Source organism: Osmerus eperlanus, chromosome 14 (assembly GCF_963692335.1).
Source record: "Osmerus eperlanus chromosome 14, fOsmEpe2.1, whole genome shotgun sequence".
Taxonomy (NCBI): domain Eukaryota; kingdom Metazoa; phylum Chordata; class Actinopteri; order Osmeriformes; family Osmeridae; genus Osmerus; species Osmerus eperlanus.
In genome coordinates, this window is record NC_085031.1 from 8,554,043 (window position 1) to 8,571,865 (window position 17,823).

Genomic DNA, 17,823 nt, shown 5'->3' on the forward strand with positions numbered 1-17,823 from the left:
GACTCAGAACCCAGACAAAGGCCACACTATTGGGGCAGACAGATGCATTTTTCTTCCACAAATGCAACAACATATCTATTAACCAAAAATAATCAGGTATGTTAAACAAGGTAATGCTATTCTGATACACCTCAAAGTTTGTTTTATTAAGGCAGGCATTTTTTGTCCACAAGAGGGGGATGATACTACCCCCATCTTGGTATAATTCATCTTACGCACAATGTTGTCACTGGTGGTAATGTATGACCCCAAATTAATGACAGAATTTGGTTTTACACTTGTATTTTTATTTATCTATCAGTCATGTTCTTTTTTAAATTATTTCCAGTAAACTGACATGCCCTCATAGATATGTATATATGTATAATAGAATATGTATATAACTGTCATCACCACATAAACTGGATGCTGATTTCTTCAAATGAAAAGCCTACTTGTCACAGTGAACTTCCACTAGTTTTGCATTTTCACTTTTTTTGTAATTTCTCTCAAAAGTAAACAGTGATAGTGAAAGTAATACATTATATGTCGTAGATACACACAGTAGCTAACCCAGAGCTGTGAATGAGGCTGTATACAAACTTTCAACGTGCCATGTCACACCTGTGCCAGGTGAGTCTCTATCCAGTGTCCTGCCAAAATTCATTGGTTGAGAAATGCTGCTGCCTCCTCTACTTCCTGCTGCTTCTTACGCCACTTCCTGTGCCCAAGGCGTGGAGGTGCCTCCTCCTGACATTCAGTTGAGTTCAACATGATTGTGTGAAATAAAGTTGTTTTCATCGCTCAAATCAAATCAACAATACACAGATCCAACTACACCTGGTCCCACACTAACTAGGTACATTCATAAATTAGTTCAAACTTAGAGGATTCACCTGAAATACAACAACAACACAATGTCAGACAATCTGTCTCCAACTTTTCAAATAATAGAAACACACACACAAATCAGAACACTAACTTCTCACACTATAAAATAGAAACCAAAATAAAACATAACAAATACAAACCCAATCAATGCTTCTTAGACCTTCTCTCACCCATTATCTCTTAATAACTTGTTGACTATCATCATACACACAACCCAGGCACACACACATGCACAAACCCACTTGCACATCAAACAACAGTCCGGATGAAACCAATAGGTTCAACACTTCTAGCACTCCAGGGAAGTGAACAAGAGAGACAGGCTAGAGAAAGAAAAAATATGAAAAAGGCTGGGGTGGTTAACTACTAGACAGCTGTCTTGCTGTAGCTATGATCATAGTGACTGACTAGTCATGCCTGCTCTAGTTCACATGGTTGATTAATGATGCCTAGATTACCAGGGTTGCCAATCATTTAAAAATGCACAGATTATATAGATACTTTTCCAAAGACAGAAATAACACATACATTAAGCACGTCAGCAGCAGATAGTATGGAGTTAGTGTCAATAAAGTCTGCAACATTTTCCTTTATACAGTAATTTTGAGCTAAAAGAGCTAAATGTGTCAGTAGTGATATACTGTAATTCTGGGTGAGGGGGTTTATCTAGAATGAGAGATAGGCAGTGCAGTGTGACAGGTTGTTCTTTACTCCAGCACCTAACGCCAGCTGAAAGGATTCTCTGTGTTCTTCAGTTGGAGGTTTGTATAGGAGTCGTCTGGATTCTTTTCTCATTTGTTAGTTTTTTTGTCGTCGTTTTACCACAGCTTCAAGACTCAAAACTCAAAAGACAAACGGCAAATTAAATGGACAGTGAAACTCCGGAAAACCAGGAACCAACAGGCAACTCTCTTTGGTCACAAAAAGGTTACAAGAAAACAGTTATGAGAAACATTATGAGAAAATAAAACCAAGCAGGGAAAACACTGCAAAGAAAACTGTCTCTGATTGTTGGGCAGATGGGCATCTGTAACTAAAACAGGAAGACTGTGGTAGGGGTGAGGTGCCAAGGTGCATTCTGGGATTGCATGTGCTTGATGCATAGGATTGGTGGAAACGTGTCTGATGGGGCGTCAGGGGCGAGACGAGAAGTGGAGGGTGAGAGCTGAAAGCCTGTTAATCCTTCCTCTCCTTCTCCTCACCCTCTTCTTTGCAGTAGCTATGGATGAGCTGATGGAGGTGCTGCTGAAGGTCATGAGGTCGTGAACCCTCTTGAACATCATCCAGGCGCTCCAGGAGGACCTGGCTTCGCCCAGCTCCCCTCACTACTGTCCGCCTCTGGGTGCGCCCCTTACGCATCCGGGCCCTGGGATGGGGTTGTGAGAAAGGACCAAAGGAGAAAGAATTAAGAAGATAAAAGGGTGAAAAGGTGTGGGGAGAAAGACAGACAGATTCAAGTTTATACAAATCCAAACCAGGAACAACGGAGCATAAAGACCAAGCAGAAGAAAAGACAAACGTCACCATCAGAGGCAAATAAATTGTTAGCAGGAAGTAGAAATGAACACAGATTCAACTTTTCAACACAGACATGCATTTGAAACCCGGCATTCGATATACATGGTTGCTTTTATCCTGGGGCTCCTACTGGTCGTTTGTGGTACAGGTCTGACCACACAACTCCAACTCGAGATGGAGATTAATCAACTCTCACACTCAGAGACAACTAAGACAACAAACACACTCACATATATGAAATGCACTCCTTCACAGAAATCATCACAACAAACCTCCTTATTACAGAGCCGTCCTCATTGACAATCTCCCTTTCCACCACATTGGGGAGCTGCACCCTGCTAAATCCCCCTATGTAGCCCAAAGCCTGAGGCAGTGGGCGGAGATGAGGGGGAAGAGAGAACAGGTTCTCACATCGAAAGACAACACCTGTGGAGTAAAGCCAGTTTGGGAAAAGGGGGTTGATGAACGGATCAGTCGTCAGATTTACTCACCATTGAGAAGTCCTCGTGGGCCGAGGGAAGGTCAGAGGTCAGTGAGGGGTCACCGTGGTGTGTCTCCCTTCTCTCGCCTTCCACCACGGATGTCTGCTCGACCCGGCTGACCTTATGACCTCCAAGAAGCTCCTCCCCTGATCCTGGCACCCCGTCAGTGAAGGTCACCTGGGGAAAGAGGATATACACAGTTTGAAAGAGTAATGTTTGTGTTTTGTTCCTACAAAGGAGAGGCCAGAACGATGTTATGTTTGCGATGACACCAACACACACTCGCACCTCTGTGTGATCTCCTTCGCTCCTCAGCACAGTCCTCTTCACCACCCTGGAGTAGCTGTCTCCCTCCGCTACGCTGACAGACCCCTGGGGAGATCCCTCCACTGTCACCTCTTCTTGCTCCATACCGTCTGCAGACACACACTTACGAATGATCTTCCTGGTCACCTGGAAGGGTCAAAGGTCACAGGATGGGCGGTTGTGAAAAAGAGATCAAGTACATTCACCGTCAGGAGTCGTTTGAATGTATTTTTGTGTCGCTATTAAGAAACGCCATATTAATAGATATCTTCTCCCCAGACATAGGCCTAGACAGCAGTGAAATTAAAGCAACCGTGATGCAATACGACAGACAGGAGTGGCCTCAAGCCTGTGTGCAGCCAATGAGTAACCCACAGACCACCCAGTATGTGGCTCACCATCTACAACAAGGACAGGAAGCCTGGGTCTTAACCACCAATATTTTACCTTCTTCACCACCATGTGTCCATGTTCATCTGTGTAATGTTCTTCAGTAACCGTCTGAGAGGGAAGATCTGGCATCTCATCTGCCTGTTGGAGGCCAGAGATACATGATCAGCTCTTAACATAGCCCAGTTTTGGTCACTTAAAAAGCGATATTTGAGGAATAAGGTGTGACAATGGAGGTCCATTCTCAGGAGGCAGGAGTAGGAGAAGCCCGGCACACAGCAAAACGTAAAGTAATACAAAGGCTACTCAGACACACTGAACACAGGGCGGCACAAAACTCTTCGCTAAAGCTTTTTTGGAAAACAATCAAATTCGAGCCAATTCATTTCACAGTTAAATCCTTTGGACAATTCTCCCTCCATGTCACCAGACGCCATGGAAGAAGCACTCATGCTGTTAGCAACAATCACCACCAATAAACAAGTTATGACATTCAACACAAACCATCTTGAAACCCCAAACCAAGGGCACAGCACACTACGACCTGAATAACTCCATTCTCTGACCACGATTGTACCTTAATTATCACTTTTCTCCGTACTACTCTGGTTGTCAGAAAATCTTCATCTGAACTCTCTGAGATCGCACCAATATCCGCATCCATCTCCTGGAAAGATCCGGCAACACAGATACATTGTAGATCGTGAAATTACATTATTTTTCGGTTTCTGGCACGGAAAGGTATGGTGAATGCCGTTGATGTTATGCTGTTTGTTCTGTGGTTCTGTTGCTTAGTGAATTAAAATTAAAGTTATTAAAGTATAGTAAGTAAAGTTAGTATTTTAATACTGAAGTACAACACATCCCAAGAAGATAAGCTTTAGAAAAATGTATGTGGCATGCAAGCGGTTAAAAAAAGCTGATGTGCTTTAAACAGTATGGTTATGGTCTCATAATTCTTGAAAATTGAAAGTACAATGGACAGTGTTGGGGTGGTAAATCATCTAACTAAGCAAGGATGATGAAATCATTAGGAGGCAATAAACAAGCTGTAAAGGATCAGCAGTATTAGCATTGTCAAGAAAAGAGCAAAATGGCATCTCCTCAAAACATGCTGGATCTGAATCAAGTCAAAACAAATGTGGATAAAAGGGTTTTAGATCCCATCCCTGTAGCCTTGCAGTTCAGGCAGTCATTCCCTTCTGAAGCAGGGGACCGAGGTTAGCGCAGCTCGGGGTTTCACAAGCCTTGTAGGATTCAGATATGAGTTATCTTACCCTCCACATAGAATCCTCTTCATCACAAAATGGTGTCTGTCCCACAGGAAGCTCCTGAGATGCTTCAAAGAAAGACTCCTCTGTGTGGGACAGTTCCTGGGTGACCTTGCTTGGTTCATCTGGAGGTTCTTGGACATCTTCAAAATCCTCACTCCCGGAGGACAGTAGGGCGCCACACTCTGGCCTGCTGAGTGAAAAGCGGACCGTCCCTTTGGGCTGTTTTCGCTCTTGGCCACAAAGACGGCCTGGCTGGCTGGCTGCCTGGCTTAGATTAGATCGCTTCTTAGGTTCATCCGGCTCATTTTCTGAGAAGTCTGAAAAGGCCTGTTTGCAGTCAAAGTAAGACTCGGTATCTGAGTCTTCTTTGTGCATACTACCTTGCACAATGTTAACGTACATTGGAGGCTTAGGTTTGTATTGATTAGCGGGTGAGGCGTATGCCTCATTGTTTTCGGGTGAAACACTGAACTCCACAGAGAGCTCTTCATCCTGGGTTGATAAAGTCTGCACTCCAGGTTTGGCTGAACTTGTCTGAGTGGAAGGGGAGTCCATGTCCACTGGGGTCGTTGAATCACTAGATGTCCACTCTGAGTTGACTTTAACCTTGACTTCCTTTGATGAAGTATTATCACAATTAGGACTTGAAAACGGAGTCAGTTCCTCAAAGTTGAAAAGTCGGTAGTCTGTTACTGCCTCTGCTGTAACAGACACAGGCTTGGGGAAAGGTTCTTGATACTGGTTGGTCTCGGGTGAAGTCTTATTTCTAAGAATTGAAAGTTCTTGGGTTCTCTGTGTGGAATTATAACTTCCAACATTGCTTTGGTCATCAGTTGAATCCTCAACTTCATTAATTACTTGACATTGCTCAATGTTGCTCTTTTCAACTGATACTGGTTTGATATATTCATCTTCAAATACTTCATGCTTGTGTTCAGGGACTGTAAGTTCATCTATAGATGAAGAATCAGTCAAAAGATCTGAATATGCGTCACCTGTAGGTACATCATGTCTGAGAGTCTGGAACTCTTGAGTCTGAACGCTGAATTCTGAACACATTTCTTGAGCCTCACACCAATTTTCAGAAGATTCTGGATTTCTATCTGATCTAGAATTAATTGTTGTGTCAGCACTGGAACCGCTTATATCACAACTTACTGCTCTGTGAGTGAGCATAGAGGCCAAAGGACTCAAATCACTGAAATAAACAGAATCGGACAAGACTTGAGTTGGTTCTGTTGAGGTTTTTATCAGATCGGGAGTTATTCTGAAAACCTGAGGTTCAGTTGGATGAGTTTGGGATGGATCTCCTAATGTCACCAGTTCTTCCTCGGTTGGTGTTTCTGCAAGATATATTGAGGCCTCATCCTCACAGAACTGTCTGTCATCTTCTGGGGAGAGGTCCTTAAACTCAATATAGGGTTGTAGAATTTCTGGACTGTCCTCACTGGATTCTGAGACCAGTGGGTCTATGGCCAACAGTGTCTCTGGTCTAAACTTTGACTTTATGTCTTCAAGTTCTGACAAAAGCTGGTCAAGTTTAGGGGATACAGACTCAGATGTTTGAAGATCCTCTCCCAGATCCGAGCTGTCCTGGGACATATGACTGAGTAGATCAGGTATGACAGGGGTGTGTGATGGTGATGAAGAGGTGGAGGAGTCTCTGCTCTGTTTAGATGGTTTTCTATGTCCTTCCGGTGATAAACTGCTACCCTCAACAGTTAAAGGAGAAGGCTCGTGACTATAATCACTTAGTTCTAGAGTTTCTGATGGGAGAATGTTCCTTGGTTTGAGAGACAGAGATGGAATTTCATCTGTTGTACTGTGTTCTAAAACCACATGTTCATGTTCTGAAGACTCTGACAGGTCCTTCATTGGATAATCTGTGGGGACCTGAATAGAAATGATGAAATGGAATGGAAAACAAATGAGATGGAAACACTGATGAATGAGTCATATCAATTCAGAATAGTACAATACAAATCAGCCATGAAGTGCACTTTAATAGCCTCATACAGATCAATGTAGCCAATCTCCACATTAAAAAATGCCAAATATAAGCAACTATTAATACCATAAACAAAAGACTTTCAGTCAAAGAGTGAGCAAACCAGCACAACTATGTATAACAACTTTGTATATTGATCTCAAAATGCAGTAGATTTAATCTTCTATGAAAACCCAAGGATTCTCCCCAAATATTACAAAACTACAAACAAAGCACAACAAAAATCATAAACCACACATTTATGGTCTCTTATGATTTCTAACAAAAAGTCACACAATGTGATTAGCAGTAAGTTTATGGTGTTGAGACCCTAGAAGATCTGTCACTACTTCCAATTAGTTTCTAAGCCAACTGGTCAATCCTGTTTTAAAGCGAACATGCCACTGCATGTCAGTCTTCTAGAGCTACGGCGATATTAGTAAAAGCCGGAGCCTAAAGATCTAGGCAATGCTCACTCACTGCACATTGGTGTCCACACTCTTTTCCAAAAGCACCATAGCATTCTCTGCCAAGCAAAAGCTCCCGTGGTCTTACCGACAACAAGGAGACTCTGCTGTTCTTCTCTCTCATCATCACTCTTGCCAGGTCTTTGTTGTTGGAATATTGCTCAATGCCCGGTTTAACATCTGGGTTTATCCACTTCAAAATAACATCACTCCCTCTTGAGTGCTTAGATAGGGTACTTGTTTGGTGTTGTTCAGGAAAAGCCTCCTCCAGCCACACAGCCTGAGATCCCTCATGGTGTTTGTCAGATGGCACATGACTTAACTCAGAGGACGACTGGTCGATTCTGTGAGATGTCATCTGTTCTACATCATTGCAGGGTTTACTGGTGCTGTGTGGGGAGGAGGCTCTACAAAAAAACTGGTCTACGATTCTGTGGGTTTGGCAACAGGTGGGGAAGTAAAAAGTAAAGGGGGCGTCCTTTGATTCGGTATTGGGTCTCCGGTGTTCTGATTTGACATCAGGCCACCAGTCATATTCTAAAAAATCTTGTTTTGAATGTAAAGTAGGAGACTGTTTCTTGTTATGTGGATTTGTAGCACTCTCTTTGTTTGACCAGATAGAATCAGGTGAACAAGGTCGGACCTCACTAAACACATCCTCCAGACAAAACTCCTCCCAGTCTGTTTCTGACATCACAGATTCAGGCGGAGAACTTCTCCCTGCTGTTTTCATGGTAAACATAGAGAGAGCAGGTGCAAATTGGGGAACTGGTGAGTCTGGAGAGAGAGGCCGATACTCACACAGCGATGTCATGGATTCGGGGGAAGATGGCCTTAATTCAGAAAAGTATTCAAGGAATGAAAGAGAGTAGTCATTCTCTGATGTTAGGGAATCAGGTGAGAATGGTCTGAATATGGTTGGGATATCATCACAGTGTTCATCTTCACCCTCGGATATAAATGTATCTGGTGAATCTGCTCTGTTCTCAGTAAACACAGCATCAACATTTAAACCAGATAACTCATGGTCGGAACCTACTGACTCTGGTGATGAAGATGTACTGTGTGTGAATAATAAGTAATAATCACAACACTGAGTTTCAAACTGGGGAACTAGTGTGTCTGGAGTGAGGGATTGGTACTCATCTAATGATCTCACTGAATCTGGGGAACATGTCATATTCTCTGAGAACCATGGCTCAAACAACAATAAATCATAATCTGAAGTTATTGATTCTGGTGACAATGGTCTGTGTTTGGGAGACTTTCTTTCTAAAACTCTTTCGGTGGATGTGATAGATTCTGGTGATTCTGGTCGTTTCTCAGTCAACAATTCCTCCAGACACACATCTGAATATTCTAGTTCTGAACTCACTGACTCAGGTGAGGATACTCTATTGCCTGTAAATGACAGATAATAATGAAAACATTCAGATCTGAACTGGGGTACGGGAGAGTCAGGCGAGAGGAGTCTATACTCATCAAGTGATGCCACAGAGTCAGGTGAAGAAGGCCTCATGTCAGTGAACAGGTGGTTAAGATGTAAAAGGTTTTCATCATTGTCTGAATTGAAAGATTCAGGGGAGACAGGTTGGTACTCAGGCAGGGGAGATAGTTGGACAAACTCCAGTTCGAACAAGACAGGGGAAGGGCTCCTGATTTCTGCCATCACTGGTAAGGAGGAGTCAAGTACATCCTTAGAATCTATAATTGTCTTATTAGCTTTAAAGTCTGTCAGCGAACAATGATCTATTTTCTCCTCAAAAAGATCCACAGACTGAGTCTGTTGTGATTCTATCACCTCTGTCTCTTTAAGAATAACTATCTCCGAATCAGACATTTTATCAAGCCTTGGCTCTTGATCAATATCTGTTCTGGTTTCATGTAAAGTGTCCCTCTGAATGTCAACAACTCTTCTAGCCCCCTGCCTTCCTCTTCCTGTGCATTCAAATACACCTGTCTTACTCTTGTAGGTTTCTCCTTTGTATAGTGGATCGTTCATATGAGCCATTAACTTGCAGTGAACGGCCTTGTAAACCAGGGTATATTCTGTAGTCAATGTCCTACCTTCATAGACATCACACATGACCTGTGAAGGGGCAGTGGTATCTGCCTGCTGTTCAGTTAGAGGTGTTTCTGAAAGACCAGCATCTTCAGGTGCTGTAAATCTACCTTCAGACACTTCTATATTAACTTGGGATAATGGTATGACATTCTCATGTGGACAAGTTAGTTCTGTAATATTAGTCTCCATCATTTGAGTTTTTGTTTTTTGTTTAGACTGATTTTGTGGCGCTTCTAAAGCACCTGCAATGTCTTCACTATCTGACCAGATAGAATCAGGTGAACAAGGTCGAACCTCGCTAAACACATCCTCCAGACAAAACTCCTCCCAGTCTGTTTCTGACATCACAGATTCCGGCGGAGAACTTCTCCCTGCTGTTTTCATGGTAAACATAGAGAGAGCAGGTGCAAATTGGGGAACTGGTGAGTCTGGAGAGAGAGGCCGATACTCACACAGCGATGTCATGGATTCGGGGGAAAATGGCCTTAATTCAGAAAACCAGTATTCAAGGAATGAAAGAGAGTAGTCATTCTCTGATGTTAGTGAATCAGGTGAGAATGGTCTGAATATGGTTGGGATATCATCACAGTGTTCATCTTCAACCTCAGATATAAATGTCTCTGGTGAATCTGCTCTGTTCTCAGTAAACACAGAATCAAAGTTTAAACCAGAGAATTCATGGTCGGAAGCTACTGACTCCGGTGATGAAGATGTACTGTGTGTGAAGAATAAATAATAATCACAACACTGAGTTTCAAACTGGGGAACTGGTGAGTCTGGAGAGAGGGGTTGATACTCATCTAATGATCTCACTGAATCTAGGGAACATGTTGTTGAACTGAACCAGAACTGTGGAAATGAGAAACTGTTCTCAGATGTCAATGATTCTGGTGAGAGTGGTCTGTCATTTATGATAGCTTTGTCTATGTATAACACAGACTGACTTGTAGGCATTACTGAATCGGGGGAATCTTGTCTTTCCCCAGTGAACAATTCTTCATGGCACCATTCAAAGGACTCAATGTCAGAACCAAATGACTGAGTTAACAATGGAAAACTCCCACTAAAATGCAAATAGTAGTCACAATGTTCAGATCTAAAATGAGGTGTTGGAGAATCAGGAGATAGAGGTCTATCCCTATCAAATGAGGATAGGGATTTGATTTTCGAAATTTTCGAAATGGGATGAAAATAAACTTTTGATGTTAACGATTTTGGTGAATGTAGTGTCTGAGTCATCTCCATAAAACCAGCTAAATCACTATGGGATGCATACGATTCAGGAGTGTTTGGTCTGTTTTCAGCTAATTGTTCTTTGAAACACAAATCGGAATATTCCAATTCTGAAGGTACTGATTCTCGTGAGTCATTAAAGGAACTAAGGGAATCCGGTCTAATCTTGACCTCAGATTTATCATTGAATTCAAAAGCAAGTCCATTCCACTCATAGAGAGAATCTTCTATTGCTGAGAATGGTGGCAACTGCAGGGACCAAAACTGTCTATTGCTTAAGTCAAGCTGTATATACCCTGTTTTTGTGGGACTCTTAATGAATGGGAAGACTATTTTCTCAGGTGAGGGAGGTCTATCATTTATGTCAAAAGTCTCTGATAGAAGGAGAGTTTTTGCATTACTGCGTAATAGACCTGATTCTAGTGAAACTGAGGCAGCTGCTGGAAACTCAAGCTTGTAGGATTCTGGTCTTTTGACAAAATGGAAGACAATTGGCTCAGGTGAGAGAGGTCTATCATTCATGTCAAAAGCCTCTCCATATTCCTCTGAATACTCAACATCTGATATCAAAGATTCTGGAGAGGACGACCTGCTTTCACAGTATGAGCCTGACCAATCTGGTTGCAGGGGTCTGAACTGAGGAACAGGGGAGTCAGGAGAGAGAGGTCTGTACTCATTAAACAAAGCTTCAGATTCGGGAGAAGATGGCCTTGATTCTGAGATCCAGTATTCTAGGAAAGAGAGGATGTATTGATTCTCTGAGGTTAGGGAGTCAGGTGAGAGAGGTCTCAACATGGTAGGTATTCCATAACTCTCCTCATATCCACCCTTTGAGAGACACGACTCTGGTGAGTCTGGTCTGTTTTCATCAAAAAGGTCCTCAAGGTCATAACCTGAGAACTCCAGGTCTGATGACACTGACAGAGGTGACACAGGTCTGCTTCTGTTGTACTGCAGATAATAATCACAGTATTGAGGCCTGAAATGGGCAAGACTGTACCTCTCCAACGATGTGATAGAGTCAGGGGAGGACGGCCTAGAAACCCACAGATCCAGGAACGAGAAGCTGTTCTCAGAAGTCAAGAATTCTGGTGCAAGAGGTCTGAAGTTCATTAGATTTGCATTTAATGTTTCTGTTTGATTAGATACAGGGCTAATATCTACGATTGACTCAGATGAGAACGGCACTACCAATGGAAACTCCAAAATGTTACAAGATCTTTCCAATAAGTAGGAGACCGTCGGCTCAGGTGACGATGATCTGTCATTTATGTCAAAACTGTCGAAATATTCCTCACCGTATTCAATATCGGAAATGAAAGATTCAGGTGAGGATGATCTTGTCTCCCAAAATGAGCAGCCTATCAGAGGGGCTCTAAAATGGGGAAGAGGAGAGTCAGGAGATAGCGATCTAAATTCATCAATTGCACAAGCATATTCAGGTGAAGAGGCACGAGTCTCTGCAAACCAAAGATCAAGGAATAAGAAGCTTTCCGAGGTCAATGATTCTGGGGAGAGAGGTCTGTGCTTTGAGCAGCACTCATCTACATACAATACTTTTCCACTTGTCTCTGAGCCATGGCTTAATATGTCAGATTTCACTTCTTTGGCAAATGCTGGGCAGCTCAGACCTTGTATTTGAGGCTGTTGCCTGGCAATAACAGTCAAAGGTTCATTATGTTGATCATCAGAGAAGCAACAGTCAAGATACAGCAGAGTACCCTCAACATCTGACAAGTCAGATTCAGACCATGAAGATCTATGATCAATTTCATCTGGCTCCCTTACCTTGTCACTTATTGTAGCAGGAGATTCACAATAAGATCTCTGAATTCCAGTGGACCAACAATCCAGAAAAAAGAGGGTACCTTCAGCATCTAAGAACTCAGACTGAGGAGAATTTGGTCTATATGCCGCTAAATCACAACCCTCCATTCCAGAGATAACTGAATATGGGGAATGTGGTCTTTCCTCAGCAAACAAGGCATCAAGGTATAAACCAGAGAACTCAAGGTCTGATGCTACTGACTCAGGGGATGAAGATCTACTTCCTTTAAATGACAAATAATAATCACAACACTGAGTTCCAAACTGGGGAACAGGAGAGTCAGGAGAGAGTGGTCTGTACTCATCTAATGACATGACAGATTCAGGGGATGGTGGTCTAGAGTCTGAAAACAATGGCTCCAGAGAAATATGGTCAACAAATGAGGATATGGACTCTCGTAACAGTGGTCTGTTCTTTCTTGATCCCGTCACACCTGTATCAAAATATGTTTCTGATAGATATGATTGTGGGGTATATGGTCTGTTTTTAACAAACAATTCTTCCTGAGAATATTCATGGTCTGAAGCAACTGACTCAGGTGAGGAGCGAGATGTGAAAACACAGTCGTCTAATATTGGAGGTCTGAACTGAGGAATTGGAGAATCGGGAGAAAGAGGTGTGTACTCATTGAATGATGCTGTTGATTCAGGAGAGGATGGTCTGTTCTCACGAAGCCGGTAGTTATGGTACAGCAAAGTGCCCCCATTATCAGAAATGAGCCACTCAGGGTATAGCGTTCCAGATGTCATTGAACCAATTTCCATCCAGTTTTTTAATTCACAGTTTGATATGTATGAGGAGCGGGAGTCGGTTCTGTTCTGATTAAACAGTCCCTCAAAGCATAAATCTGAATATTCAATATCTGATAGCATAGAGTCTGGGACTGAACCTTTTTGTACATCGTACAAAAGAAAATAATGACACCACTGTTGTCTGAGCTGTGACTGAGGCAAGACTGATGAAAAACACGCTTCATTGGATGAGTCAAAAGAGGAGGGTCGAGAATCTGAGAACCAGCTCTGAAGGAAGGAACAGTCATAGTCTGAGGAGATTGATTCTGGAGACAGGGGCCTGTATCTAAACAAATTCAATTTAATTGTTTCACTGCAGTCTGATATAAATGATTCAGGAGAATCGGGTCTTTCCGTGGCAAACAGGTCTTCTAGACAGAATTCCGCAAAGTCAATGTCTGAAATTACTGAATGAGGAGAGAAGGACCTATCTCCATTAAATGATAAATAATAGTCACAATATTGATGAACTAGTGTGTGGTCATGTAATGATAAAACTGATTCTGGAGAAGATGCTCTGGACTCTGAGAACCAGTGCTCATGGAATGAGAAATTACTCTCAGACGCCAATAATTCTTGTGATAAAGGTTTTAATTTCAGCAAATCCATGCGTCCTCCAAACTCACTTTCTGACTTTACCGAATCAGGGGAATCTGGTCTATTTTCAGAGAACATATCCTCAAGGCAAAAAGTAATGTCAGAACCAACTGACTGAGGTGATGAAGATCTACTACCTGAAAAAGGTAAATAGTAGTTACAATACTCAGTTAAGAACTGGGGAATTGGAGACTCAGGGGAGAGAGGTTGATTTTCATCAACTGAAGCGACAGATACTGGAGAGGTCGGTCTTAACTCTGAGCACCAATGCTCTGGGAATAAAAAATCATTTTCTAAAGTTACTGACTCTGGTGATAAGGGCCTGTAATTTATTTCATTGCTTTGTGTTTTAGTCCTATACAGTGGCATCGGTAAAATCACGGAGTCGGGTGAATCTGATCTGTTCTCAGCAAATAATTCTTCTGGGCACAAGTCTGAGTAGCTCAGGTCTGATGTCAGTGATTCTGTTGAAGAAGATCTGTGTTCAGAAAAGTAAGACTGACATTCCAAAATCCATGTTCTAAACTGGGGGACTGGAGAGTCAGGGGAGAGGGATCTGCACTCATCAAAAGAGCCAACTGACTCTGCGCTGCTCTCTCTGAATATCTCCAGACACACATCTGGATATTCTAGTTCTGAACTCACTGATTCAGGTGAGGATGATCTATGGCCTGTAAAGGACAGATAATAATTACAACATTCAGATCTGAACTGGGGTATAAGAGAGTCAGGTGACAGGACTCTATACTCATCAAGTGATGCTACAGAGTCAGGTGAAGAAGGCCTCATGTCAGTGAACAAGTAATCAAGATAGATATCAGAATCATCTACCTCAGAAGTCACAGGTGACCATGATCGATCGTCTCCATCCATCATAGTAAACTCAGCGTTTAGAGGACTGTACTCAGGTACTGGAGAATCAGGGGACAGAGGTCTGTGCTCATCCACAGATTCATAGGATTCTGGCGAATTGGAGTGGTAGTCTTCAGAAAATACAGAATCCATAGCAACAAGGGCAGATTTATGACCCTCCAGTGTTAGGGGTTCTGAGTACTCCATGATATAAGTAGAAATCTCTGGTGGGGACCTGGAGCTATCTGACCTTGATGAGAAAGACCTGCTGCCATCCAAGTCTATGGCAGAATCAGGAGACAACACCATCCGTTCCATATGAGAATCACGTGACACTGCCCTATCAGCGCTCAATGACAAAACGGACTCAGGTGAGGACATCACCCCTGGTTCTATGGGTGAAAAACCCTGCCCAGATGTAGGTGAGTCATATTTCTTGTCAGACTCCATAGATATTGGGGTTGAAGATTGGCAGTCTGGGAGTGCTGAGTGCCAAGTTGGGCTGTGTTGGCTTATTGGCATGAAGACGTGTGATGCGAAGGATTTTGGCTCAGAGATATAGGATGTTTTTGCTCTGACTATGACATGATCAGTGTTTGGGTTCACAGTGTTGCAACTGAGCTGACAGGGATGATCAGTTGAGTCATGTGCTATCTGAGTAGACCCAATGGTTTGAACAAGGGATCCATGTTTAACCACCCTGCATTGAGTAACAGAAACACTAGGCTTAGTTGTAGAAAAAACCTCTTCTGGTTCATCAATGAAGTGAAGCTCAGAATCCATGTGTTCTGGATGGGAACTGATAAGTCCAAACAGCTGTTTGCACTCCTGACTTTTCTCCTGCCACGACCCAAGAGGCTCAAGGCCCATCTCCACAGGACCACTAGGGACCTTTATTTCACTCTGACTCTCTGGGCAAGAGTGCTTTGGGCCTCTATTGTCTCTGCTGAAATGGTCAGGGTCACAGGTTTCTTGGGCAGGGTGGGCCGAACACATTTCCTTGAACCCACTCCAAAGTTCATTAAAGTCAGTCTCAGCCTGGTCTGACTCAGACAGGCTCAGACTAAAGTCCCTGATGCATATGGGGGATGACATCATGAGCAGGTCTGGTGACATCCAGTACCTATCAGGGGACGTTTTGCATCTGACCTGGCGACCATCTTGGATGCTATTGTTGACGCCAGCTGGCAGGGGCCCAGTGGCACCCCCTGAGGACTGAACTGCAACATTGTGGTTCCCCTGACCTGCTCTCCCCCTGTACTGGGGATCGTACACGTGAGACGCCAGACTCCACAGACGTACTTCTCTTGGGTTGGGTGGAGGACTTACTTGCTCATCTATGTTGTCATCGGCCTTTGACTCTTGTGTCATGACGTCCTCCGACGTCCAGACATTGGGGTTCAGTTCACTTAAAAAAATATATGAAAGGAGACAAAGTTATAAGTGATCTCTAAATCTTATTCGTATATTTCAAACAAGAAAGGGTGTCCTCAGCTGCATTCTTTATTTTTCATGATACAGTATGTCTTCTCTATTGATAAACATACTGTGGAATCTCAAGCTCCTCCAGTAGATCACAGTGCATGCTCTCAGAGTGGGTGTGCCCCATAGGCTCCGACCAGGAAGGAATGTCCAAGAGGGAGGCCACTGATAGGTCTTCCTCAGAGACGGCAGGGGGCGGCCTGCGGTCTGACTCCACCATCCGCACCAGTCTGGGGCTGTCTACATCTTCCTGCACTAAGGAGAGGGCGACTGACACTGAGAAGAGAAAAGAGAAGACAGAGTGAGAATCATCTCTTATGTCATCTTCTTGATGACAAGAGAGATTGTATCACCATCCCATCTTCAACTTAGACAATAGCGTCACACTGTACATCAGAGCGTTAGCTCACCCTAACCTGGAGCCTTTGCAGTTCCATGTTCGCTGCCTGTGACTCAAGTGTGGAGTTGTTGCATACCTTCACTGTGATCCAGTGTCTTCTCTATCTCTGCATAGGTTCTAGAAGTCTGCTCCTGGACAGATTTGTTCATCTGTGTCTCAATGAGGTGGACTATATCCATACGGTTGATCTTGGTCAGTCTTTTTATCAGGCCATCCTCTATAGAAAGAAACAGCTTACAAGTCAGTCATACTACACAACTCTTCAGTCTGGATGAATCAAACTAGAAACAATGTTTATGGTATACAGTGAAATAGAACAATGTTCTATTTCTATGTTATAGGTTGTTATAAGTAGAACAGACATTTCAAGTTTGATATCAGGAGACGTTAGCAGTCGGTACAATACATCGACTTTGGGGTTATAGTACAGACACTAAGAAGCTAATAGCCGTGAGTGGAGAGAGCAGGAGTGTGTTAGCAGTAGGAGACAGAGGTTAGCTGCAGGTAGATGAGAGCAGGAAGGTTGTTGCTCTATTACCGGTGGCGTGCTTGCCCTCCCTCTGGGCCCAGCGCTGCAGCAGGGCCTGGCTCTGCTCCTGGAGGGAGTTGGGGTTCTCCGTCCTTACCTGCTGCATCTCATCCTCACTGAACTCCAGTTCCCGGGCCAGCTCTGAACACAGCCAAGATAAACCGTACTGTCATTTAAACTATTCATTTGCAGACTGATTCAATTCAATTATGAAATACATTGCTCAACACAATGTCCATATTACTAATTTGAGACAGTGTCATCTACATTTTCACAAATATAAAAAACGATCCACCGCTAAGACATTTTGACAAGAAAGTACCTGTCCAGCTGAAGCCAAGCAGGTCGGCAATGATAGCCAGAGTCTCCTCTTTCCTGTCCGCATCATCCTGCCAATCCACTACACACACAGCCAGAACCCAATATTACACTTAAGTCATCACGTTCCACAACAGAAAATACCATCTAAATATTTGACATTTGGTGTAATAGCACAATAATTATTTTTACTTCCATCGTTTTAGATTTCAATATATGGGGCCTCAATGTTATAGGCTGTAGAACAAATGGTTTGTGGAAAGTGAAATGGATCATGAGACTGAGGTGAACAGTGGTTCTGATCCATATACTGTTATTAGATCAACTTCTGTGTGGTCACAATGGATGTATTGGTGTGGCTGATTAGTGCATAAGCAATGGCAAAAGGGTATTAATCAAAGTATTAATAAAGCTTGTGTTAAGATTAGTGAAGC

At 43.0% G+C, this 17,823-nt stretch overlaps 1 protein-coding gene across 2 annotated transcripts in view; it reads right to left on the reverse strand.

Annotated features, from left to right (window-relative positions):
* Positions 1–265: 265 nt before the first annotated feature.
* Positions 266–17,823, reverse strand: part of LOC134034134 (ankyrin-2-like) — a 61,405-nt gene continuing 43,847 nt past the window's right edge. The window contains exons 39-48 of one of the 2 annotated variants that reach the window (XM_062478498.1): positions 17,394–17,471; positions 17,081–17,212; positions 16,619–16,759; positions 16,208–16,418; positions 15,990–16,068; positions 4,844–6,733; positions 3,624–3,707; positions 3,159–3,323; positions 2,880–3,047; positions 266–2,236 (exon numbers count right to left, since the gene is read on the reverse strand). In XM_062478498.1, coding sequence (XP_062334482.1) covers positions 2,222–2,236; positions 2,880–3,047; positions 3,159–3,323; positions 3,624–3,707; positions 4,844–6,733; positions 15,990–16,068; positions 16,208–16,418; positions 16,619–16,759; positions 17,081–17,212; positions 17,394–17,471 — 2,963 coding nt within the window. In that variant the 3' untranslated portion in view covers positions 266–2,221. The remainder of the gene's footprint in view (positions 2,237–2,879; positions 3,048–3,158; positions 3,324–3,623; positions 3,708–4,843; positions 6,734–15,989; positions 16,069–16,207; positions 16,419–16,618; positions 16,760–17,080; positions 17,213–17,393; positions 17,472–17,823) is intronic. The other variant, XM_062478499.1, reaches the window with a different exon arrangement.